At 46.5% G+C, this 25,089-nt stretch overlaps 1 protein-coding gene across 6 annotated transcripts in view; it reads left to right on the top strand.

The window, feature by feature from the left end:
• SAP130 (Sin3A associated protein 130) overlaps positions 1–22,447 on the top strand; it is a 123,165-nt gene extending 100,718 nt beyond the window's left edge. For 5 of the 6 annotated variants that reach the window (XM_070423215.1, XM_070423217.1, XM_070423213.1 and 2 more), the window contains 5 exons: positions 3,032–3,280; positions 3,843–3,968; positions 18,962–19,065; positions 20,474–20,587; positions 20,814–22,447. In XM_070423215.1, coding sequence (XP_070279316.1) covers positions 3,032–3,280; positions 3,843–3,968; positions 18,962–19,065; positions 20,474–20,587; positions 20,814–20,972 — 752 coding nt within the window. In that variant the 3' untranslated portion in view covers positions 20,973–22,447. Of the gene's footprint in view, positions 1–3,031; positions 3,281–3,842; positions 3,969–18,406; positions 18,937–18,961; positions 19,066–20,473; positions 20,588–20,813 lie in introns of those variants that run through there. The other variant, XM_070423216.1, reaches the window with a different exon arrangement.
• Positions 22,448–25,089: the final 2,642 nt, after the last annotated feature.

Raw genomic sequence — 25,089 nt, 5'->3', positions numbered from 1 at the left:
AGAAAGTATCTTTGAGTAGAGACATTAAAAAGATGGGGGCCTGGGACAGCAACAAGCCGTGTGCAGGGAGCAGAGGCACACAGGTGGAGCCTCATGCCCAGGAAGTGGTCAAAGGGCAGGTCAGAGGACCAGCGTCGAGACTGAGAGCTGTGGACCATTGTGAGGACGGGAGAGCTGTGAGAGGGTTTAGAGCAGAGTAGGGACTGCAGGTCCCTTGCATTTCTTACAGACCGTTCTGGCTGCCGTGTACAGAAAAGACGGGAGCAAGGATGGAATCTAGGAGCTCTGTTCAGAGGTTATTGCATAAATTGCAGGGAACAATGAAGGCTTCAACCAAGGTAGTAGCAACAGAAGTGGTATGAAATGATTGGATTAGGTATATTGTTAAAGTAGAGCTGAGGATTTCTTTCAAGATTGGATGTTGAGTGTGGGAGAACAGCATCGAGGTCCAGTCTCAGTAACTGGGAGCACAGAGTTGCCAACAGCTGAGAGAGGGAAGGTTGCAGGAGGAGCACATTCTATAGGGAGGGACTGAGCTTTTGATTTGGTAAGTTTGAGGTATCTGCTAGTCCTGCCTCCAAACAGACACATCAGATAGGCGTTTGGGCCTGTGAACCTGGCTTTTGGAATAGAGAGTGAATTTCAGGCATGGACTGGGAGCTGTCGTGTATAAAATGTGTTTAAAGCCATCAGTCTGGATAAAATCCCTTAAGGAATGAGTGCAGATAAAAACAGGGGCCGCTGTGCACTGAGCTCCTCCAGGCCACTGCCCTTTCTGTGGAGGAAGAAGAGGCGGAGCAAACAGGAGACTGACTGAAGGGGCCAGAGTGGAGAGAATAAACTTGGGGTATGTGATGTCCTGGAAGCAGGGCAGAAATATTTCAGGGAAAGGGGAGTAATCAGCTGGGTCACACGCTGTTGAAAGCTCAATTAGGTTAAGGACTCCTGAATGGACCTAGAGGGTATTATGCTAACTGAAAGCAGTCAGTCAGAGAGAGACAAATGCCATATGATTTCACTTATATGTGGAAACTAAAGAACAAAAGAAAAGAACAAAACAGAAGCATGCATAGGTGCAGAGAACAGTCGGATGGTTGCCAGAGGGGAGGGGGATTGGAGGACTGTGTGGGAAGGTGAAGGGACTGAGAAGGACAGATTGGTAGTTACAGAACAGTCTCGGGGGCGCCAAGTGCAGCCTAGGAATAGTGTCCATAATATTGCAGTAACTGTGTCTGGTGCCAGGTAGAAGTATCAGTGGGAACACTTGGCGAAGTATTTGATTGTCTAACCGCTGTGCTGTACTAATACAAAGTAATTATGAAAATAAACTGTAATTGAAAAAATTTTTAATAAAACATACGTTTTTCAAAAATGTAAGGACTGAGCTGCGACCATTGGATTTAACAGCATGTGGAGATCTTGAGAAGAGCTGTTTTCATGTAATGATATTAGTCCAGGATGATTGGCTGTGGGTTCCAGAGAAAACTGGAGAGGAGCATTGGAGCCAATAAGTGTGAACAGTCCTTGAGTGGTTTGTTAAAAAGGGGTAGAAAAGGGAAGGGCAGTAGCTGCAGGGAAGTAATGCCAAGAGGAGTGACTTTTAAGCTGGGGCATTACAAGTCCAGGTGGGAATGATCCTGTCCAAGGAAAGAATTGATGGTGTGGAGAAAGATGAGGATTCCTGGAGCAGTGTCAGGGCAGGACACACAAAGATAAGGAAATACGTGGTCCCGGTGCAAGGAAGACGGTATACGTGGTGGGGGAATTTATGAGCATTTTCTGATTGTTCCTTTTATTGTGTGTATGTATGTATGTATGTATTTGCAGTAAGATTGAAAGCTAGGTAATCAGCTAAGAGCAGGGCTGGGAAAAGAGGTGCTGGAGGTGTGAGGAAGGAGAAGGGTGAAATGGCCATGTGGAGAGAGTGGACTTAGCAGATACCCTGGGATTGCCCCGCAGCAGGAAAGGCGCGGAGGCTAGCCAGCAAGCCAGGAGACAGCAAGCACAGCGACATTCAGCAGCACAGTGTGGGCTGCTTGGAGAAAGCGAGGATAGGGAAGCAAGAGAAGGTCCAATGAGAGAATGAACAAATAAAATTGATGGTAGAATTAAAAACCAGTAATAGGAGAGGGATAAGCAATAGCAAAAAAAAAGGTAGGATTAATGGATAATAGTTCCTAGTTCCTATTTAATAGTTCCTATTAATGGATAATAGTTCCTCAACTAGAGGTTGTTGGAGACTGTTTGCTAAGAGGAGTGACCTGGAAAAATAGTTGGTTTTGGCTAGAGAATCAGATGCTAGAAGTCAAGATGTGATGACAGTGTTCAGGGTGTGCCTGTTGGGACTGGGCACCGAGGTAGGGTGGGGGCAGGGACGTAGGGATATGGTAGATGGGAATAAGGGTGGAGGCGAGCTTTTGTCCTGATTTGTAAGGCCCCAGGTGTATGATTCACGCACGCCCAGGCGAGCGCTCCCCTCCCGGTGGAGGCTGCTTGATAGGAGGCCGTGTGCCATGGGTGCCAGAGCTTGAGCTCAGCCCAGCTCTGCGCCGCCCCTGCACTTGCTGTGACCTGTGCCTTGTTTTCTCATCTTTAAATTGGGAGTAATAAAATATGCCCACTAATTCAGATTATCTTAAGAGTATGTGACTAAATAGGTTAACTTCTAAGAATTCATGCTCAAAAGTTTGAAATAGTGGCTTGACCATGTGGTTTCTTGTTCCCCTTCGACAAGAAGCCCAGAGGCAGGCAGACGCTCAGAGGTGATATGTGGGCCCCAGAAAGTCCTCAGGGTCGCCCCTGCCACCCAGGGGCTTGACACCGGTGCTTTTGTCACTCCTGCGTCTTCCTGCAAGGACAGTGGAGGTGTGAGGTGTTAGAAAGCATCTGGTCGCTTCTGCACAGCTGGTGCTTACCGGGCGCCGGGCACACAAGGGTTTCTCTGTTCTACTTATTTTCACTGGTGGACATCTGGTAACGCTGTCCGTATGCTCAGGTTCTCATGCACGTGTGCGCTCTCTCTCCTGTGCAGCAGTTCCTCCACTAGCTGCCAGCACCATGTCGCCATCTCTTGCATTGCTGGCTAACAACCTGTCCCTGCCCACAAGTGACCTACCGCCTGGTGCCTCCCCAAGGAAAAAGCCTCGGAAGCAACAGCATGTGATTTCCACAGAAGAGGGGGACATGATGGAGACAAACAGCACTGACGACGAGAAGTCCACAGCCAAGAGTCTCCTGGTGAAGGCGGAGAAGCGCAAGTCTCCTCCCAAGGAGTACATTGGTAATGGAATCTGCTGTCGTGTGAAGCTTTCCCGCTTGAATCAGGACCAATCCAAAAGCTGTTTACATAGTCCAATCTCACTAGGGCTCACTTACTGGAATTGTACCTTGAGGATTGTGGCAAATCCTATATAGTAAAAGGCTAATATGCAAATCGACTGAACAGCAGAATGACCAGTCGCTATGACACGCACTGACCACCAGGGGGCAGACGCTTAATGCAGGAGCTGCCCCCTGGTGGTCAGTGCACTCTTACAGGGCGAGTGCTGCTCAGCCAGAAGCCAGGCTCACGTCTGGCGAGCGCAGCGGCGGTGGCGGGAGCCTCTCCGGCCTCCGCAGCAGCACTAAGGATGTCCGACTGCCAGCTTAGGTGCGGGGAGCGGGCCTAAGCCGGCGGTGGGACACCCCCCAAGGTCTCTTGGACTGTGAGAGGGCGCAGGCCAGGCTGAGCCGCCGCGTCCCGCCCCCCCCCCCCCTCCCCCCCCCAGTGCATGGATTTCATGCACCAGGCCTCTAGTATGTAATAAGCTACTTAGCATCTTCTTTTTGTTCCCTTTAAACAGATGAAGAAGGAGTGAGGTATGTCCCCGTGCGTCCAAGACCTCCCATTACTTTGCTCCGTCACTATCGGAACCCCTGGAAAGCTGCTTACCACCACTTTCAGCGATACAGTGACGTCCGGGTTAAAGGTTAGCTTCCCCCAGGAACTTCAGTGTTAATGCATGAAATTGGTCTTTACTGTGCTTACAATCACAGTAGAACAGACAGGTTTACAAGTTTTCACTTTCTAAAAAACCTTAAGTTTTTGTTATAAAATCTGAAGACTTTAATGTTTAACTTAGACAGAATGAACATTTGGGTATAAAATTTGGAAAATTACTCTTTGCCTGAGAAAGCTATGTCTACTTTATTGGAAACTCAGTCTAATAAATAAGTGACAACATTGTTCTTGGTAAATTTCATGTATTCCCAGCTCCTCAAGTGGCGGTAGATGACTCCTCCTCCCCACAGAGCTGTGGAAGGAGCTATACTGGGTGTTTGGCATAGTCCATCTGAGTTCCTCGGATGCTCAGATGCACGTGCATCATAAGCTCCAGGGAGTTTTATTTCCCAAAGGACCACCTTTATTTAACATGTGTAACTCTTGCAGTGGTCAACATTAACTCTTGTTGTTGAACTTAAGAGTAACATTTTGATAAACCAACATGTAATAAAAATGGCTGATAGTACTTCGTAAATATTTGTGCTGATAGACTTTAAGTGTCTTTAGTCTCAGATATAGTCATTGCACAAAGAAGTATAAGTTAGCAGAGGGTTGGTCATTTTTCCCATTTACTCATAGAAAGTCTACTTGGGCACTTCTCTGAGGGCTTCCTTGTGGCCTCAAGGTGAGCAGAGCTGGACTGGACTGACTAATCTCTGTGAGCAGGGATGAGGGTCCTGGCAGTTCAGTCTCTAAAGCAAGCGTGTCAAACTCGAAGGCTAACGGGACGAATAAACAAGGTGTAAGGGTACATGGCCACAAAAAACAAAAGCTTCAATTTTCCTAGAAACGTAGGTTTATTTCGATAGAAAAATGCTGAATACAAAGGGCTGAAATAAATGAGTCATCGTTAACATAAAATAATAGAACATTTTAATAAAAATTAATATTTTTTCTTGAACATTAACCTACCAGACACTGAATAACTTCACAAATTAATAAGCGTAACACAAATAAGCCTATTTTTCTTCTCCAAAAGTGAAATATTTCCTGTTGTGCACACCAAACAAGTCAGTACAAGATTAATGACGTGGCCATCAGCTGCTAAAATATTCGCTGCTGGTATTAGTGGAGAGAAATGGTGCGCCTGCGCAGAAGGCGCATAAGGGAAATGAATGCAACACGATTCTAGTAATCAGTCATTAGCGAACGGTGTAGTTATTAATAATTATGTATAACAGGATATTGTAAAAATTAAGTTACGAAATTTTTATTAAAACATTTCTTACATGCCGTTATATTGGCTGGGCCGCAAAAATATTTGTTGTGGACTGCATACGGCCTGCGGGCCACGAGTTTGACAGGCTTGCTCTAAATGGAAGTACAGAAGTGGCAACACATTCCAGGTTTTCTTCCTCACAAGTGTTCCCTGAGGTTTGAAGGGCAGGTAAGATTTCCAAAGGTAGAGAATGTTGGCCTGTGATGGAAGCAGGGTATGGACCACTAAACCTCTCCTCATGCCAGAATTCCACAGCCTAGAAGTTAACATTTAAAGGGTTCCCTAGTAACATTTTAAGCCATACTAAAAAAGTCTTATTGCTTCCTGGGACTCACCATAACTGTATCAAGAAAGGTAATTTGATGACTGAAAATGTTCATGATTCCTACATCTTCTGTTTGAACATGATGAACATATTCATCACCTTTGTGCCAAGTCTCTTGACTATTAAACTTTAGTTGAATTGCTTTGCTTATGTTTTAAAATCATATTCTTAAAAATAAATCAAGATGAAATGTTAAAAACTGGTCAGGTAATTTACAGGAAGGAAAGAAAAGAAATAGAGGATCAAGAAGCCCAAGAAATTCCCTGGCCACTTTGGCTAACTGGTTAGAGTGTCAGCCCAGGGACCGAAAGGTCACGGGTTCAATTTCCAGTCAAGGGCACATACCTCAGTTGCAAGCTTGTGCAGGAGGCAAGCAATCACTGTATCTCTCTCACATCAGTGTTTCTCTCGCTTTCTTTTTCCTCCCTCCCCTCCACTGTCTAAAAAAAAAATTGGTGGAAAAATAGAAGCAGCACAGGAAAGCAATAGTAACATGGCAGATTTAACCTTACATATCAATAATTACCTTAAATGTGAATAGTCTGGATATACCAATTAAAACACAGAATGACAGGATGTCTGGGAAAAAGATCCACCTATATTCTGTCTATAAGAAACTCACTTCAAGTACATTGACATAGGTAGATTGACAGATGGAAAATATATGCAATGGAAAAATTTTAAAAAGCAAAAGTAGCTATATTAATGTCAACTAAAAGTAAACCAGAGGAAAGAAAATTACTGGAAACAAAGAAGGCATTGTGTGCTATTAAAAAATGTAGAAGCAACAAAAACCAAGAGCCTCAGAATACTTGAAGCAAAACGCTGGAGCTGGAGGAGAGATTGGCAGATGTGCGGTGACGTGAGAGCTTCAGCGCCTTGGTCTCAGCGACTGGTAGGAGCGCTTGACAGAGTCAGCGAGGATGTAGAGCTGAGCGCACCATACACCAGCATCTAAGAAACGTTCATACACATTTGAACAGCGGCAGAAAATACACATTCTCTCAAGTGCACACAGAGCGTGTTAAGACAGACAGTGTCTTGGACCAGAAAGCAAACCTTAGCAGATTTAACAGAATTGAAATTATATAGATTATCTTCATTTCCTATAATGGAATCACATTGGAAACCAAAAACAGAGAGAACCAAAAACCTCCAAACCATGGAAATTACACAAAACACTTCTAAGCAATGGGTCAAAGAGGAAGTGTCGAAATTTTTTAAAATACATAAACTGAACGAAAATAAAATGAAGGGTAATCAAAATATATGGGAGGCAACTAAAGCAGTGCCAACAGGGAAATTTCTAGCACGAAATGCTACATTAGACAAGAGGGAACATCTCAAAGTTCCTACAACAAAAACAGTAAAAAGAGCAACATAAACTCAAAGCAAATACAAGGAAGAAAATAGTAAAGACAGCAGAAATCAGTGAAATTGAAAAGAGGAAATTAAGCCCTAGCCAGTGTGGCTCGGTTGAGTGTTGTCCCATTCACCAAAAGGTCACTGGTTCCGTTCAGGGCACATGCCCGGGCTCAGGCTCAGTCCCCACTAGGGGACATGCAGGAGGTAGCTGATTTATGTTTCTCATCAATGTTTTTCTCTCTTTCCATTCCTCTCTCTAAAATCAATAAAAGTAACATTTTTTTAAAGAGGAAATTAATAAAATCAATAAAACAAAAACTGGTTCTTTGAAAAAAGATCAATAAAATCAAATCTCTAGCAAAACTGAAAAAGATAAAGGAAAACAGGCAAATTGGGATTATCAGGAGTGAAACAGGATATTACTACATATTGTGCAGCCATTAAAAGCTTAATATGCTATGTGTTCGGTTGGCCATTCAACCAGTCAAAGCATAATATGCTAATATGCTAAGGCCGCTCAACCGCTTGCTATGACGTGCACTGACCACCAGGGGGCAGATGCTCCGACCAGTAGGTTAGCTTGCTGCTGGGGTCTGGCCAATCAGGACTGAGTAAGATGGGCCGGACACGCCCTGGAGCCCTCCTGTGGTCCCTCCCCAGCCCCGATCGTGCACTGGTGGGGTCCCTCAGCCTAGCCAGCACCCTCTCACAATCCAGGCTCAGGGACTTCCCCTCCCCCCACCTCCCGCCCACCCCACCCCACCTCCCCTGCCCAAGTGTACAAATTTCGTGCATCAGGCCTCTAGTAAGAAAATACTACGCAGTCCCTCCCTGGCTGGCCAACCTCCCATGTCCTTCCCCAGCCCCAATTGGGTACCAGTGGGGTCCCTTCACCTGGCCTGCACCCTCTTGCAATCTGGGATCCCACAGGCCAGGCCGAGGGACCCCACTGGTGCACGAATTCGTGCACCGGGCCTCTAACGTCTTAGATAAAATGAACCAATAACTTCAAAACCATAAATTACCAAAACGCCACCATAAATAGATAAATCTTAGTAGTCCTATAACCATTAAGTAAGTTGAATCCATAATTCAAAAGCTTCTTAATAGAATCCCTAGGCTTAGCTACTTTTTTTAAATATAATACTAGAGGCCCAGTGCACAAGATTTGTGCACTTGGTGAGGGGTCCCTTAGCCCGGCCTGCACCCTCTTGCAGTCCAGGAGCCCTCAGGGGATGTCTGACTGATGGCTTAGCGGCGCTCCTCCTGTGGGAGCACACTGGCCACTGGGGGCAGCTCCTGCATTGAGCGTCTGCCCCCTGGTGGTTAGTGCACATCATAGCAACCGGTCATTCTGCCGTTTGATTTGCATATTAGCCTTTTATTATATAGGATAGTTTAGGTCCCTTTCTTTAAGATGTTCCCCACCCCTTGCTGCTGGGGTCCACCCAATCAGTACTGAATGAGATGGGCCAGACACGCCCTGGAGCCCTCCTGCTGTCCCTTGCAGACTGGCTAACCTCCCACATCCCTCCCCAGCCCCAATTGTGCACCGATGGGGTCCCTCAGTCAGGCCTGCACCGGTTTCAGCCCCATCCCGCAGGACAGGCCAAGGGACCCCACTGGTGCACGAATTCGGCCGAGGGCACGAGGGCGTGATGACCATTTGCATATTAGCTCTTTATTACATAGGATATTTTTTATTGATCTCAGAGAGGAAGGGAGAGGGATAGAGAGAGAGTCGATTGGCTGCCTCCTGCATGCCCCCAACTGGGGACTGAGCCCATAACCCGGGCATGTGTTCTTAACCAAAATCAAACCTGGAACTCAGTCTGCAGGTCAATGCTCTATCCACTAAGCCAAACCAGATAGGACAACTCAGCTACTTTTACTGGGAAACTCTCCAAATGTTTAAATGAACAATCAACATAATTTTTTACAATCTCTTCCAAAATACAGGATGGAACAGTTTCAAATTCATTTTATGAAGTCATTATTTCCCTTATAGAAAAACCAAAAAGGGTATCAATACAGAAAACTACAGATTGATATTTCTCATGAATATGGAAGCAAAAAAAACTTAAACTGTTAGTAAATTACAATCCAGCAATATATAAATAGAATTTTACACCTTTATCAAATGAGATTTGTTACAGCTATGCAAAACTTTTTTTTTTAAATATATTTTATTGATTTTTTTACAGAGAGGAAGGGAGAGAGATAGAGAGTTAGAAACATCGATGAGAGAGAAACATCGATCAGCTGCCTCCTGCACATCTCCCACTGGGGATGTGCCCGCAACCTAGGCACATGCCCCTGACCGGAATCGAACCTGGAACCCTTCAGTCCGCAAGCCGACACTCTATCCATTGAGCCAAAACGGTTTCGGCAAAACTTCTTTAATATTTGAAAATCATAAAGTACCACAAACGAGAGAGCTTAAAATAAGACATTTATCTCATAGTTCTGGAGGCCAGAAGTCCGAAATGAAGGCATCAGCAGGATCAGCCTCTCTGAAGGCTGCAGAAGACCATTCTTCTTGCCTGTCTAGCTTCTGGCCAGCAAGTGTTTGATAACACTGGGTGTGCAGCTGCTTCCCTCCGGTTTCCGCCTCCGGACCCACAAGTGTTCTTCCCTGGATATCTGACTCTTCTCTTCAGAAAGACATTCGTCATTGGAGTTAGGGTCCATCTTAGCTCAGTGTAACTGCGTTACATCTGCAAAGACCATCAGGTTTTAAGTACCAAGGCTTAGGACTTTAACATGTCTTTCCGGGGGAGCACAATTCATCCCACAACAAAAGCTACAAAAGAAAAATTACGTGATTATATTAATTGATGCTGAAAATTATTTGACAAAATTCAACACTTATAAAAACTGAAAAATTGGAAAAGAGAAAGACTTCCCTCAACTGAGTAAAATGTCTTCAACGAGGGTGGGAAACTTTTCTGCCAAAGACCATGTGGATATTTATAACATCACTCGCGGGCCATACAGAATTACCAACTTAAACATTAGCCTTACCTGAGATGAGCAAAATGACAAGGCTGTTCTGTCCCACTACTCCACAGAGAACTGGAAGTTCTAGCCACACTTCAAGACAAGAAAAGAATAAACAGCTATACAGGTTCAAGAGAAATAAATGAACCCTATTTGCAGATGACATCATCTATGTAGAAAATCTCAAAGGATTCTTTGCAAAAACTCCTGGACCTAGTAAATGAGTTCAGCAAAATCACAGGGTCCAATATCCACACACAGCAATTTTAGATACTTGTAATGAACTTATGAGAATTTTGAGAAGCCATACAATGTTCATGGGTTAGAAAGCTCTATAAAGATGTCAGTTCTCCCTAGATTGATCAATAGGTTTAATATAGTTCCTATCAAAATCACACAAAGGCTTTTGTAGACATAATAAACGATATTTTAAACTTGACATTGAAAAGCATAGGAGGTAGAATACCTAAAATAATTTTGGGGAAAAAAAAGCCTATGATTTAGCTACAGTAATTGTAGCAGTGGTATTTATGGAGGGCTAGACATATAGATGATGTAATGGTATAGAAAACGCAGAAATAAGTCCACACAGATATGCTCAGCTGTTTTGTTTCGTTTTTTACTGAAGTGCAATACCAATTCAGTGGAGGAAGTAAAGTCTTTTTAACAGACAGTCCTAGACATTCATAAGTTAAAAAAAACACAACCTCAACCTAATTTATACAAGAATTTACTCAAAATGGATTTAATTTTGAAATGTAAGACTTTTAGAAGAATACCTGGTAGACATTCTTCTGCACCTAGAGCCTGGTGAACACTTCTTAGGACTGATGCACATCCCTGTGAACATTTTAGGTATGCTACCTTCAGCCTCTATTGTAAAAACACCATCCTACATAATAAAAGCCTAATATGCAAATCGACTAAACGGCAGAACGACCGGTTGCTATGATGCACACTGACCACCAGGGGGCAGATGCTCAATGCAGGAACTACCCACAGACTCCAACCCGTGGCGGCGGCAGTAGGGGGCAGACTGGGAGCAGCAGTAGGGGGCAGGCCGGGGAGCAGCAGTAGGGGGCAGGCCGGCGAGCAGCAGTGCCAGGCCGCCAGCCAAGGTGGGTGCCAGCGGAAGTCCCCCCTCCCCCCCAATTGCCCCACCGGTCATCCCACAGATCGTCCCTTATCACCATTCAGGCCTAGGGACCCTACCTGTGCACGAATTTTATGCGCCGGGCCTCTAGTGTATTAAGAAAACTGAAGAAATTGAGCTTCATAAGAACTTGTTATCTGTGAAGACCCGTTAGGAAGATGAAAAGACAAGCCATAAGCTGGGAGGGAATGTTAACAAACCTCATAAAGGACACAAGCGTGAAGATACATTTCCCCAAAGAGGATCCAGCACAGGAGATGCTGAAGGTCCTTCAGTGTTGGCTGTGTGGACTTCCCCAGGGTGCTGTGCCGGGGAAGGGGGATTGGATAAGGTCACAGACCTCCACAGGTGCTGTGCCTGCGGGGGAGGGGGTAAAGTCGCAGGCTTCCCCAGGGTGCTGTGCCGGGAAGGGGGTGGGGGTTGGGTAAGGTCACAGACCTCCACGGGGGCGGAGGGGGTGGCTTCACAGAGAAGGAACCTGCCAAACACCCCTCAGTGAGGTGGCCAAGGCCGTGGCAACACAACTGAGTCAGGTTAATAGTATGTTCTCTATAGACTGTGAAGGCCCCTCAGAATCCCAGAACCCAGTGTAGCCTGTGAGCCAGGCCTGTTGGCAGGGAAGGGCACCCTGCAGCACTGGCCGGAATCGGCAGCCTGGGGTCATCGGGAGCAGGAGCCATCAGCCAGGAGGGGTCGAGGGAGACATGAGTGAGTGGGATGTGGAATCCTGATTAGATCCTGGAACAGAAAACAACTATTTTTTAAATGTTCAACCTCACTAGCCATTAGTGAAATGTACATTGAGATGTCACTACACACCCTTCAGAACAGCTGACGTGGGAGTCCTGGGGTGCTAAGTGCGGGGAGCCGAGCACCCGTCCCCCCTGCGCTGCGTTGCCTGCTGCCTGTCGCCCGGGCTGCGGCTTTGACCTGATGGGTTGTCTGGAGAATGGCACCTCGTTTTTCTTTTGCTACTTTGAAGATTTTCTCAACTTTGACTTTTAATGTTTTTCCTGCAATGTGCCTGTTGGTGGTGCTCCTTGAGCTTCCTGGGCATAGAGGGGTTTTGTGGGTTTGACGTGTTTTTCCCAGGAAGCTTTCAGCCATCTTTTCCTTGGCGCCTTCCTCTTCCTCCTCCCCCTTCCCTTGTGCCTCCTTACACAGACCTTCTCCAAGGCACTGCTCACTCTCTTCTTTTTTCTCTCAACGACGTGGATACTCTCTTTTGATCTGATTCTTTGTTGTACAGTTCAGATCTACTGTTGCTCCCACTTGTGGATTTTAAAATGTTGATTTATTGTACTTTTCAACTCCAGGATTTTATCTTGTTTCTTTTCTCTTTTAATTTCTTTCTCTCTGACGTGATCATCATACCGTCCTGCTTCACTCGCGCTCTCGTTTCAGTCTGTGGGCTTACGTGTAATTGCTGCTCTGGAATCTCTTTCTGGTCAGTGACACTGGTCATTCTCAAAAAGCAGTTTGCTGCCTCCCCCCCGCTCCCATGATAGGTCACACTCTCCTGTTTCTTTGGCATGACTCATCGTTCCTTGTGAAAAAGTGGGCTTTTAGATGCTATCACGCAGCACCTCGGGCACTGCCACCCCACCCGTGTTACTGCTATTGGCTCCTTTATTTGTTTGGTGGCTGGTTATTCTCGTGCCCTCTAACTGCTGCCCCGACCCCATCACCGCTGCCCAGAGTCGAGCCTCCGCTGCTGCTCCTCAGGGAGGCGCTGCTCTGGGGTGCCGTGCTCCTGGGAGAGCAGTGCTGCTAGGGCTCTCTGCTTTCCTGATGACACCAAATGGTAAGCCCATGGTCACCTGCCTTTGCTCTGCTGGAATTTGTCCTGCGGCACAAGGTCAATTCCTCTGCAAACAAATCCAGTGAACTTGCAGCTTCTTGTCAGAATCGCGTCTGAGGTCAGTGTTGGCTGTCATTGTCTCTCCTGCCCACAGTGAGCCCACAGTCTCGGCTGCCTCTCCCTTAGACCTACAGGGGTTCTCTCCCTGCCCTTCCCTACACCCCCTTCTTGGGGCGCCTTTACAAATGGAATCAGTTCCGTTGGGAAGAGAGTAGCAGCTCCCTGCTTTAGAGACTGTTTCTCCTGAGGGCTGAGGGCGGGGGGGTGGGGGGCACCCTGAGGAACACCTGCTTTCTGGGGGGCGCGCTCTGTGGGGGGAAGGCCCGAGCAGCTGGAGGTCCTCGGCTCACCTCACCTCACAGGACCACACGCACGCGGGGAAGGGCTCCTCCCGCTGTCCGCAGCACGTCGTTCCCAGGCACGGTCCGTTCCACGGTGGGGTTGAGCCCAAAGAAGCCTCAAAGCTCAGTTCTCACCTGTGACTTAACCTCCGCAACAGGGGCAGGGCAGGCAGGGAAGTGCTGGTGCCCTGCCCAGGGTGGGGCCTGCTTGTGGCAGCAAGGGGGGGCAGGGAGGTGTCGTTCGGAGGCTGCAGACCTGCTCTTCCTGCTACATTGGCAGGACCTTTTCCAGAGGGTTCAGTGGTTATTTTAACACGTTTCGCCAGTCTCACTAGGGAGCAGATTAGCAGAGCACACTCGTACATGCTGAGCTGCTCTGAAAATAACTGAGCAATTTCATAAACATGAAATATACACTTGTATGACCCAACAGTTGCACTTCTAAGCATTTACCCCAGAAGAATGAAAACCTATGTCCACACAAAAATCTGTGCCCAGATATTCATAGCAACTGTTTTGTAATAACCAAAAGCTGGAGACCAGGCGGACGATGTCCGTGGGCAGTGTCACACAAGCTGTGGCTTATTAGATAGGAATGAAAAGGGAAGACTGTCAGTCGTGCTGATTTTAAAGGGACTCCTATCTATGTCACGTTCTCAAAATGACAGTCGTGCAGACAGTGTTCGCAGTCAGTGGGGCAGGGGGGTGACCTCATGGTGTGGCAGGAGGGCCTCTTCCGTTTGGAGTCTTGGGGGGAGGAGGGCGGGCACCACAGGAGTCGCTGGCCTGTGAAGCGGCAGGTGCACCCTTTCCGTCCACGATGATTTCCTGGATTTAATACTGTTCTCTGGTGATGCCAGATGCAACCAGTGGGGTGAACTTGACCTCTTTACTATTTTTTATTAGCTTTATTGAGATATAATTCACATATTAAAATGGACAATTTAGTGATTTTTCATATATCCACAAAGTTGTGCCTCCATCACTACAGTTAGTTTTTAAACATTTTCTTTACGCCAGTAAGAGACGCCATGCTTGCCCTAATCGGTTTGGCTCAGTGGATAGAGTCGGCCTGCGGACTGAAGGGTCCCAGGTTTGATTCTGGTCAAGGGCATGTACCTTGGTTGCGGACACATCCCCAGTAGGGGGCGTGCTGGAGGCAGCTGATCAATGTTTCTCTCTCATCAATGTTTCTAACTCTCTATCTCTCTCCCTTCCTCTCTGTAAAAAATCAATAAAATATATTTAAAAAAAAAAAAAAAGAGACACCATGCCCGTTGGCTCACCATCACCCCCAGTCCTGCCATCTTCACTCCCTGCCCCTCTGCCAAGGCCACCTCTGATCTACTTTCCATCTCTATAGGTTTCCCAATGCTGCACATGTCAGATGCATGGAATCATACAATATGCCATCTTCCGTCATCCATGTAGCGTGTATCAGTACTTCATTCCTTATGTACCATGTTTTATCCATCATCACTTGATGGGCATTTGGGCTGTTTCTACTGTTTATTATGAAAATGATGCTATGAACATTGGTCCAATTTGTGGGGTATCCTTTCATTTCGCTTGGATATATAATTAGGAATAGAATTTCTGGGTTGTTTAGTAACTTTGTATTTAACATTCTAATAACTGCTAGACTGTTTTCCAAAGTGAATACACTTTATTTTTCCATCAGCTATGTGTGAGCCTTCTGATTTCTCCACATCCTTATCATAACTTACTGACTTCTTTATTGCAGCATGCTGGTGGGTGGGCAGTGGGGCTTCTTGTTTTTTTGTGTGTGTTTTTTAATCCTCGCCCAAGGATATATTTTTATCGCTTAGAGAAACATTGATGTGAGAAACATCAATCGGTTGCCTCCCACATGTGCCCTGACTGGGGATTGGACTCAAAACTTTCTGGTGTGCACCACCACATTCCAGAGACTGCGCCCAGCCAGGGCCCCTCAGGGTGGTTCCGATTGCTATTTCCCTAGTGACGTTGAATATCATGTAGTTATTGACCATTTGTGTTCTTCTGAAGAGATGTCCTTTTGGATGTTTTTGCCCTTTTTATTTTATTTTTTTAATTAAATCTTTATTGTTCAGATTATTACAGTTGTTCCTCTTTTTTCCCCCCATAGCTCCCCTCCCTCACCCCCCTGCCCTCACCCCCTCGCCACTGTCCTCATCCATAGGTGCACAATTTTTGTCCAGTCTCTTCCCGCACCCCCACACCCCTTTCCCCCCCAAGAATAGTCAGTCCACTCCCTTTCTATGCCCCTGATTCTATTATAATCACCAGTTTATTCTGTTCATCAGATTATTTATTCACTTGATTTTTAGATTCACTTGTTGATAGATGTGTATTTGTTGTTCATAATTTGTATCTTTACCTTTTTCTTCTTCTTCCTCTTCTTAAAGGATACCTTTCGGCATTTCATATAATACTGGTTTGGTGGTGATGAACTCCTTTAGCTTTTCCTTATCTGTGAAGCACTTTATCTGACCTTCAATTCTGAATGATAGCTTTGCTGGATAAAGTAATCTTGGTTGTAGGTTCTTGGCATTCATCACTTTGAATATTTCTTGCCACTGCCTTCTGGCCTGGAAAGTTTCTGTTGAGAAAGCAGCTGACAGTTGTATGGGTACTCCCTTGTAGGTAACTGACTGTCTTTCTCTTGCTGCTTTTAAGATTCTCTCTTTGTCTTTTGCTCTTGGCATTTTAATGATGATGTGTCTTGGTGTGGTGCTCTTTGGATTCCTTTTGTTTGGGGATCTCTGCGCTTCCTGGACTTGTAATTCTATTTCTTTCACCAGGTAGGGGAAGTTTTCTGTCATTATTTCTTCACATAGGTTTTCAATATCTTGCCCTCTTTCTTCTTCTGGCACCCCTATAATTCGGATGTTGGTATGCTCGAAGCTGTGCCAGAGGCTCCTTACACTATCTTCATATTTTCGGATTCTTTTTTCATTTTGCTTTTCCAGTTGGGTGTTTTTTGCTTCTTCGTATTTCAAATCTTTGACTTGATTCTAGTGATCCTCTAGTCTGCTGTTGGAACTCTGCATAATATCCTTTATTTCCGTCAGTGTATGCTTAATTTCTAGTTAGTCCTTTTTCATAACCGCGAGGGTCTCACTAGATTTCTTGAGGGTCTCACTACATTTATCGGTGGTCTCACCAGACTTTTTGAGGGTCTTACTAAATTTATCAGCGGTTTCTAGAAAGTTCTTGAAAAACCTTAAAAGTGTGCTTTTGAACTCTATATCCAATAGTTTGCTTTCCTCCATTTCTGTCATTTGTGTCCTGTTTCTTTGTCTCCGCATTTTTTATGCTTCCCTGTGTTGATAGAGTGGCTTTGTGTGCTAGGTGTCCTATAGGGCCCAGTGACTCAGCCTCCCCAATTACCTGAGGTGGACACTCTTGGTGCACCCCTTTGTGGGCTTTGTGCATGGTCTTGTTGTAGTTAAGCCTTGATTTCTGTAGGTATCACTGGGAGGAATTGACCTCCAGGCCAATTGGCTATGAAAATCAACTGTGTCTGCAGTGGGAGAACTTCTGTGCTAGAGACACCCCTCCGGGGCAAGACTTGCTTCAGTGGGGCTTTGGTGCTCACTGAGTCTGCCCCCTGAGTGTGTCCTTTATGGGTCCGAGGAGCTGCAATCTGGATGGACCCACTCTGACCACGGGGCACACTGGCTCCTGGATCTCTAAGGAGGTGCTAATCTAGCCTCTGCCTGAGGCTACCCAGCAGGAGCTCAGCTGTGAAGCAATGAAAGTTGCCCTGGGGCCTTGGGCCAGCTGCAAGTTTGTTAGGTAATTTTCAGATTGCAAAGGGCCAGTCCTTTCATATGCAAAAGCGCACAGCTTGGGCGGGGCGGGGGTCTCAGAGGATCAACAGGGCAGAGCAAGCAGCTATGGCTGCACTCAGAGGCCCCGCTTCTCAGTGTCCCGGTAATCGCTGCAAGCACCTCCGAGAGAAAGCTGCCCTCGAGTTCCGACCTATGCCAGACAGTCCAGTTTCTCCTGTGAGTCTGGGTCCCCAGAGACTCGCCGGGAACTGGAGCTCAGAGCTTGAGACTCCCTCCCGATTGAAAAAGACAACCGTGTCCTCAGTCACCAGCCCTCTCCGCGTGCGCCTCTGTACCTCTGTACTTTACTTCCATACCGCACCTCCTTTGAGTCTCGGTATGCTCTTCTCTTTCCTTCTAGTTGTAGAATTTTCACTCAGCCAACCTTCCTGTGGTTCTGGATGATGTCCGTTCAGTCTTTTAGTTGTATTCTTGAAGTGGTTGTGCGAGGCAGCAATCTCCAATATTTACCTATGCCGCCATCTTGGTTTTTCTCTTCTGTTTTTGCCCTTTTTAATTGGTTTGTCTTTTTATTGCTGAGTTTTAATTCTTCGTGTGTTCTACATAAAAGTCCCTTATCAAATATATCTCTACTGTCTCTGCAATTTCCTGTGAATCTTTATTTCAAACTGAAAATGTATTTAAACGCTTACAATGGGATCCATAAGCACATCTAAAATGTGGTGCCTATCGGGTCAGTTCTGTGTCAGCGTTGTGGTTGTGGTGTACAAAACTGCAGCACACTATTCTTTTGAGTAATTCCGAAGCATTGGGGGAAACTGGGTGAGACGACACAGTATCTCTGTTACTCCGTACAGCTGCATGTAAATCTACAATTACCCCCAAAAGTTTAAAAATTGTTTAATCATATTCACGCTAACATTTGCCTGCTACATAGGGTTTTGGGTTTTTTTAATTGACGAACTTTCTAGAGCAGTTTTAGGTTCACAACAAAAACAGAGATTTCCCATGCACCCCTACCCCCCACGCAGAGCTTCCCACTAACAGCCCCACCGTGGGCACCGTCATCACCACAGCTCACCAGGCGGGCCTGCACTGGCACCGTCGTCACCACAGCTCACTGTGTGCATCAGGGCTCAGTGCTTGTGGTGTGCATTCTTTGGGTTTTGACAAATACATAGTGGGTGTTCGGGTTTTTTTTAAGAATTTTTAAAATAATTTTTAAATTTTAAAAAAACACTTTTTGTCATATTACACAATTCTGATTACTGGACTTTTCTGCCCAAATTTAAATGTTATACAGATTTGATTCCTGTGATTTCTCCAAGACCTGGTAGCACTGTGGAGCCTCTGAGGACGTCTTGCCCAGCTCCCCACCTGCTTGCAAGCATCACACATGAGCGAGGCTTCTGCCCACTGAGGACCATTTCCCTCTTTTAAGAAAGTAGAATAATAACTTGCCGTCTTTTGAATTCACTAGATCAGCAGAGCCTGTCTTTCAAGCATTCTTAGTGATGGACAAAGAGCTTTTACTCATGTTGTGACCTCTATTCCTAATGGCTTAAATGCAAAGGATTTATATTGAAAGACATTTAAGTAAAGGAATTCTTTTGTTTCTTATTGTCTAAAGTTTTACATATGTCTTTTTTTTTCTTCCCATTGACCCCCCCCCAGCCACTCCCATCCCCGAGGGCAAGCCCCCACCACCCAGTGTCTGTGTCCTTTGGTTCTGCTAGTTGCATGCATACAATTCCTTTGGGTGATCTCTAACCCTCCCCCAAGGAAATTCTTGGTAGAATAGTTGCACTTAAGGATTTTACTTTCTGGAAATTGATTGTGCTGTTTTTTCATGTTCCAGAGGAGAAGAAAGCCATGCTGCAGGAAATCGCCAGCCAAAAGGGAGTGTCCTGTCGTGCCCAAGGCTGGAAAGTCCACCTCTGTGCTGCCCAGTTGCTACAGCTGGTAGGTGGGGGTGGGCTGGGCCTGCGAGGAGGGCGCGGTGCTGCAGGTGTGCGTTCCCGCCGAGGTTCTCCTGAGCCATCCAAAGCGTCCTCAATCACATGGCGCTGAGGTCATTGGTAGGGCGTGCCCATTCCTGTGTCTGCTTCATACGTGTAATTATGATCTAACTATATCTTAGTTCTGGTTCGCAGAGCCAGAGCCTGTGCGCACCTCTGGTGTGAGACCTGCAGTTCAGCTCAGTGACCTGAAACGGCCTCAGACGGCCCACTGTGCACCCTCCCCGCTCTGCCCTTCCCCGGCCACCAGGCACGGTCCCCACTGCTCACTGCCCTGTGGGAGCCCTGGCTTCCTCCCCCTCTGACACTACAGAGCCTGCCTGCTGCAGCCGCTGCGTGAGCACTGGGTCCTGAGGACAACCCTCCTGGCCCTGGGGCCCCGCGAGGTGCAGTGACCTCCCCCTGGGCTGGGAGTGTATTGGCTGGTCAACTACTCTTGATCCCATCTGTCCAATGTTGGTGAGAGTCACGGTTTCAGCCATTCCAGAACCCTGGGGCGGGGTCTCCTCTTCATCAGCGAGGGAAGGTTGCAGGGAAGCAACCGCCTCAGGAGTCTCTCCATCGCTGGAGTAGCTGGGACCCGACTGTGGTTTTATGTGTGAATGGGTTGGGGCTAGTTCTGTACTTCACAGAGAAGCACGTGTCTGTGCACCATGTGGACTTGTTTCCCAGAGAAGTTTATCCAGGGCAGTGTTTAATCCGAGCCCAGCCCACGGGGCTCAGTGGGTGAGCGGTGACCTACAAACCAGGAGGTCACAGTTTGATTCCCAGTCAGGGCACATGCCCGGGTTTGGGGCTCAATCCTCCGTGGGGGGGCGTGCAGGAGGTAGCCAATCAATGATTCTCTCTTATTGATGTTTCTATCTCTTTCTCCTTCCTTCTCTGAAATCAATAAAAAAATATATTTTTTTTAAAGTTATCCTTACCCTAGCCAGTTTGGTTCAGTGGATAGAGCATGAGCCTTTGGACTGAAGGGTCCCGGGTTCAACTTGGGTCAAGGGCACGTACCTCTGTTGCAGGCTTGATCCCTGTGCAGAGGCAACCAATCAATGTGTCTTTCACATCAGTGTTTCTCTCTGTCTCTCCTCCTCCCTTCCACACTCTCTCAAAAAATCAATGGGGAAAATATCCCTGGGCGAGTTTTAACCAAAAAAAATTACCCTTGAATATGAACTCTGAATTACAGCAGATTGTATTGTAAGTTGTTACTGATCACTTTCGTCATTGAGAGAACAGCTCACACCAGTTTAAAAAGGTGGTTCAAGGTGGTTTATTTGCCTTGGTGGTGTTCCTCGAGCTTTTCAAACAAAAGCATTTCTGAGGTCCCACTGTCACCGCCTTGTGTGTTGCAGACGAATCTAGAGCACGACGTTTATGAAAGGCTCACCACCCTCCAGGAAGGGATCATCCCCAAGAAGAAAGCGGCGACTGACGACGACCTGCACCGCATCAACGAACTCATCCAGGTGGGAGCGAGCTCTTCCTTCCTCCTCACCCGCTTACTTCTCCCTTTCTCTCCTCCAGCCACTCCTTTGTTTATCAAAAGCTTATTCACTTCAGCCTGCATTACCAAGAAACACAAACATTTTCTGTGTGAAAGCCTCAAAGTGTCTCAGTCCACAGAGGGAGACGTTCTTTAAAGCCGAGGCACCTCACGATGACTGACTGACAGTGGCCTGTCTTTTGTTCCAGGGGAACATGCAGAGGTGTAAGCTGGTGATGGATCAGATCAGCGAGGCCAGAGACTCCATGCTGAAGGTTCTAGATCATAAAGACCGTGTCCTGAAGCTTCTCAACAAGAATGGGACTGTCAAGAAGGTATCGAAACTGAAGCGAAAGGAAAAAGTCTAGACCCAGGAGTCAGGGCTGTGGAGACGGAATTTATGAAGAAAGATGCGGGGCGGCGGAGGGTTTGGTTATCTTCCAAGTGGAACATTGAAATAAAGGAAGCGTTCCTTAATGCCCAGCCCTGGCATCAGTGTCACGGAAGATCAGAGCTGAGCTGACTCCGCAGAGCACTGTCATCAGGGACTCCTGGGCCCAGGGGCTGCCCACTGGAATCAGTGGACGGTGATGGCTGGATTTGTCAGCTTTCCGGTTTAAAACTGTTTACCTAATGAGTCCTGTCGGCCCGTGCTGAGCCTGGGCTGGGAGGAGCCCCTGGGCCGCTGTTCTCATCCACACAGAAGCCCCCCTCCCGCTGTCTTGATTCTGTCCACCTTTCTCAGCTGCGCCATGGCCCTGAGAACGGCACATCTCACACTCTAAGGGGTTTGAACTATCAATTATTGTCATTTTTAAGAACCATTTCAAAGTGAAACTATTCTATTGTCTGTCCTGCGTGTGTCCATTGGGTTTTGTGGAGGCTCGGAGCAGGCAGCACCACGAATGGCCCTGAGGTCCCCGTTCTGAAGTGGCTCTTGGTTGTCTGTGCTGCTGCGGCCGGTGTGACGCCATCAGCTGTATGTACCACACATCTGCCAAGGTCAATAAAGGACGCGCGGGGTTTTGTACATGAGCATCTGAGTGGTTTTAGAGTAAGTGCTGTGCTGAACGCCACTGGCAATGCTGACCCCCTGGTCTTGTGGTCATAGTTACCTGCTTCCTGGTAACTAGCTCGACGGGTGCGGTAGCCCAGGCCTCCCTGGGCACCAGCACCCTGTCTCCTGCCCAGCGGGGGGTTCTGCTGGCTACACCTGTAGTTCCAGCACTCCTCCCTGTGCCCTGATCTCAGCAGACTTGAGACCGTCGGTGCCGATGCTGACCAGGCCTCCCTGAGCAGCCTTCCTAGACCTGGAGCGGGAAGGTCTCTCCTGGGGAGGGCTGAAGGAGAAGCTTTTGGCTTCTGGTTCGGACGCAGGCCTGCACGCCCTTGGGAAGAAGTCCTTGGAGCAGGCGAGCTGCTCCCCCTGGGGCTCCGTGGAGCCCACGTGGAAAACACTGCTGCTTGTTACGGCACCGGCTGGTGTGCCTGCTGAGGAGCGCTCCCCGGCTTGGCTCTGCTCCATGCACATTGCCCTGTGACTGGTGGGGGTGCTGGCCAGTGAAGGGCAGTCTCGGGTATTAGGGACCCTGCTTCACAAGCCTGTTCTCCAAAGGATCAGCCCCTTCATTTAAACAAGACTTAGGTGACCTGTCAAAGGACGCCGGGCAGCGCAGGCCTCGCTGTCAGCGCAGGTAGAACAAGTGTCCGTTTGCCTCCACCTTTTGAGGGAGCACAGTCAGAAGTTGGGAGAGCGGGGGTGCATCTTGCCTTTGTGCACAACATTATTAAACAGTTTTGTTGAAAACTAACTGGTATACAATAAACTAAACATTTTAAAGTATGCAATTCGGTTTGATATTTGTTTATACCCATGAAAGCACCAAGAGCAAAATAGTCAACGTGTCTATGAGACCCGTAAGTTTCCTTGTACCTGTGACTTCTCTCTCTTGCCCTTACCTGCCTCCCCAATTTCGGCAAATGTGCTTTCTGTCGCTCTAGTGTGCATTTTCTGGGATGTATGAATGGGATCATCCAGCATATTATTTTTTATGGGAAGTAGTCTGGCTTTTTTTACACAGTGTAATGGAAAACTATACTGAGTTATATTCATGTTGCTAGTTTCAAGAGTTCATTGCTTTTTTTAATTAAATTTATTGAGGTGACGTTGTTCATTGCTTTTTATTGCTGACAGCTTGGTTCCCCGTCACCAGTGAAAGGCACTCTGGTGGCGGTGGTGGTCATTGCAGACACAGCAGTCCACGCGTTCTGCTCTGTTTTAACCCTCACCCGAGGTTATTTTCCTATTGACTTTTAGAGAAAGTGGAATGGAGGGAGGAGGAAGGGAGAGAGAGAAACATCTATGAGAGACACATCAATTGGTTACCTTCCACACGCACCCAGACCTGGGCCAAGGATCAAGCCGGTAACGGGAATATGTGCCCTTGACCAAGAATCGAACCCACAACCCTTTGGTCTGAGGGCTGTCGATCTAACTGCTGAGCCAAACCAACTAGGACTTGCATACAGCCTTTTTTTTTCCTTAACTGATTTTAATAGTATGACTTAAAACCCCTACACTTCATATAATCATTATGCAAAATACACAGATGAATAGTCTTAAAATATAAAATAAATAAGCAAGACATGAAAATAGGCAGGTTTCCATTAAAATAAATGAAAATTTTTTTACAAAAGAAAACTTTGCCTTCGTATCCTTTGAAGAAGAGAAATCATTTAAACAATATTCAAGTTTGTTAAGCAAGTTTTTTAAGTATTATAAAATATTTAACTTTTTATACATATTTATTTTTTAATTGATTTCAGAGAGGGAGAGATTGAAACATCAATAATGAGAATCATTGATCAGCTGCCTCCTGCACACCCCCTATTGGGGATTGAGCCCGCCACCCTGGGCATGTGCCCTGATGGGATTGAACCGTAACCTGGTTCATAGGTCAACGCTCAACCCCTGAGCCACACCAGCCAGGCAAAATGTTTAACTTTCATCAGCTGCAAGGTCTATGTTGTTCCCCAAATTTTTCATATAAACTGAACTTTCAAAACTGCAACACCCGCTGAGCTGGGTTCTAAGGCGTCAGGTTCTTGAACATTTTTCTTTGCATTTCTAACATTTCTTGTGCTTCTTTTGGAGAATGGCTGTGAAGCCCCCAATGTGGTCAGATGGCATCGAGTATTGCAGGATGTCCTCACAAGCACCTTCCACGTTTGGGGTTGTATCTTTTTTGCATCTATTTCTCCCTTCAGCTCTGATTCCACTTGTATTCTGTGCAGACTTGTTTACCTTTTGTTGATCTTCAAAAGTAACATCGACATCCTCTGCAGCTTCCTTCATGGTGGCCACCAGCTCAGCTTTTAGTTGGTGATTCTGTTAGTTGTGCTCTCCAGGAGTTTATGACCAGGAGGTAGTGATGAGAAGTCCAGATATTAAGGGCTGTTGGTCCAGAAAACTACAATTCATATACTTATTTGAAGATTAGAAAGAATTGGAAATGTATTTGAGATAAGACTTGGATTTGGCATCTGTTTATAGTGAAAAAGAAAAATAAACCTGGAAAAACGTGTTAATCCATCTGCTTGGATTAGAAAATCATATTTATTTATTTTTAAACCTAGAAATTTCAGAAGCTCGTTTTTAAAATGCTATTTCATTTTGAGCTACTTTGTCAGAGTAATGTAGACACCACTTAGAGTTTAAAAGTTATTTGGAGGCTATCTGACCCAGCCAAGCCCGGGGTGAAATTGACACCTTTGAAAGGCATTTTCCGTACTTTTTTGTCATATAGCACAGATCCACAAAACTAAATGAAACAAATGTATAGCTTCATAAATTCTTAAAAGAACAATTTTGAAATTACTCCCCAAGGTAAGACATAGAACTTTGCTCTTGTCCATGGAAAGCCACCGTTGCCGGCGCAGTACTGAGGAGTCCCCAGTTTGGGGGTGGTGATTGGAGACTCCAGTGAAAATGGCTTAACTGTGGATTAGCACACTGTTTAGTAGCAGGGCTGTGGGGCAGCTCAGGGGAGCAGCCTGGCCAGGGGTCCAAGGTGGGGAGGGTCACAGTTTAGCTCCAGTGAGCCAGCCAGGCCCACGCAGGTGGGACAGCTCCAGCACCCAGGGGCATGCCCAGTTCAGCCAGAACTGGAAGTGTGCTCTGCTGAGACCCAGGTGAAGCTGACTTACCTAGCACAGAGTGCCTGCCCCCATCCCTGATTGGCCCACTTCTATGCAAATGAGGACTCCAAGTCTTCACAGCTTGATTAATCCAAGTAGCACTGCTTTGATTAGTAGGATGGAACTGCTCTGATTGGATGGTGAAGATGCAAATAAGGATATAGCTGTGCAGCTCCAATTGGACAGGAAAGACCAAGTTCTACTGGTCAAATTCTATCCTAGGAACTGCTTTCTAAGGGTCAACTCCTAGCTCAGGAGCACGTGCAGGAGGCCAGGAGGCTGGCAGCC

This window comes from Myotis yumanensis, unplaced genomic scaffold (assembly GCF_028538775.1).
Source record: "Myotis yumanensis isolate MYYU_CA2020_CCGP unplaced genomic scaffold, mMyoYum1.0.hap1 SCAF_8, whole genome shotgun sequence".
Taxonomy (NCBI): Eukaryota; Metazoa; Chordata; class Mammalia; order Chiroptera; family Vespertilionidae; genus Myotis; species Myotis yumanensis.
This window is presented reverse-complemented; position numbering and strand designations above follow the sequence as displayed.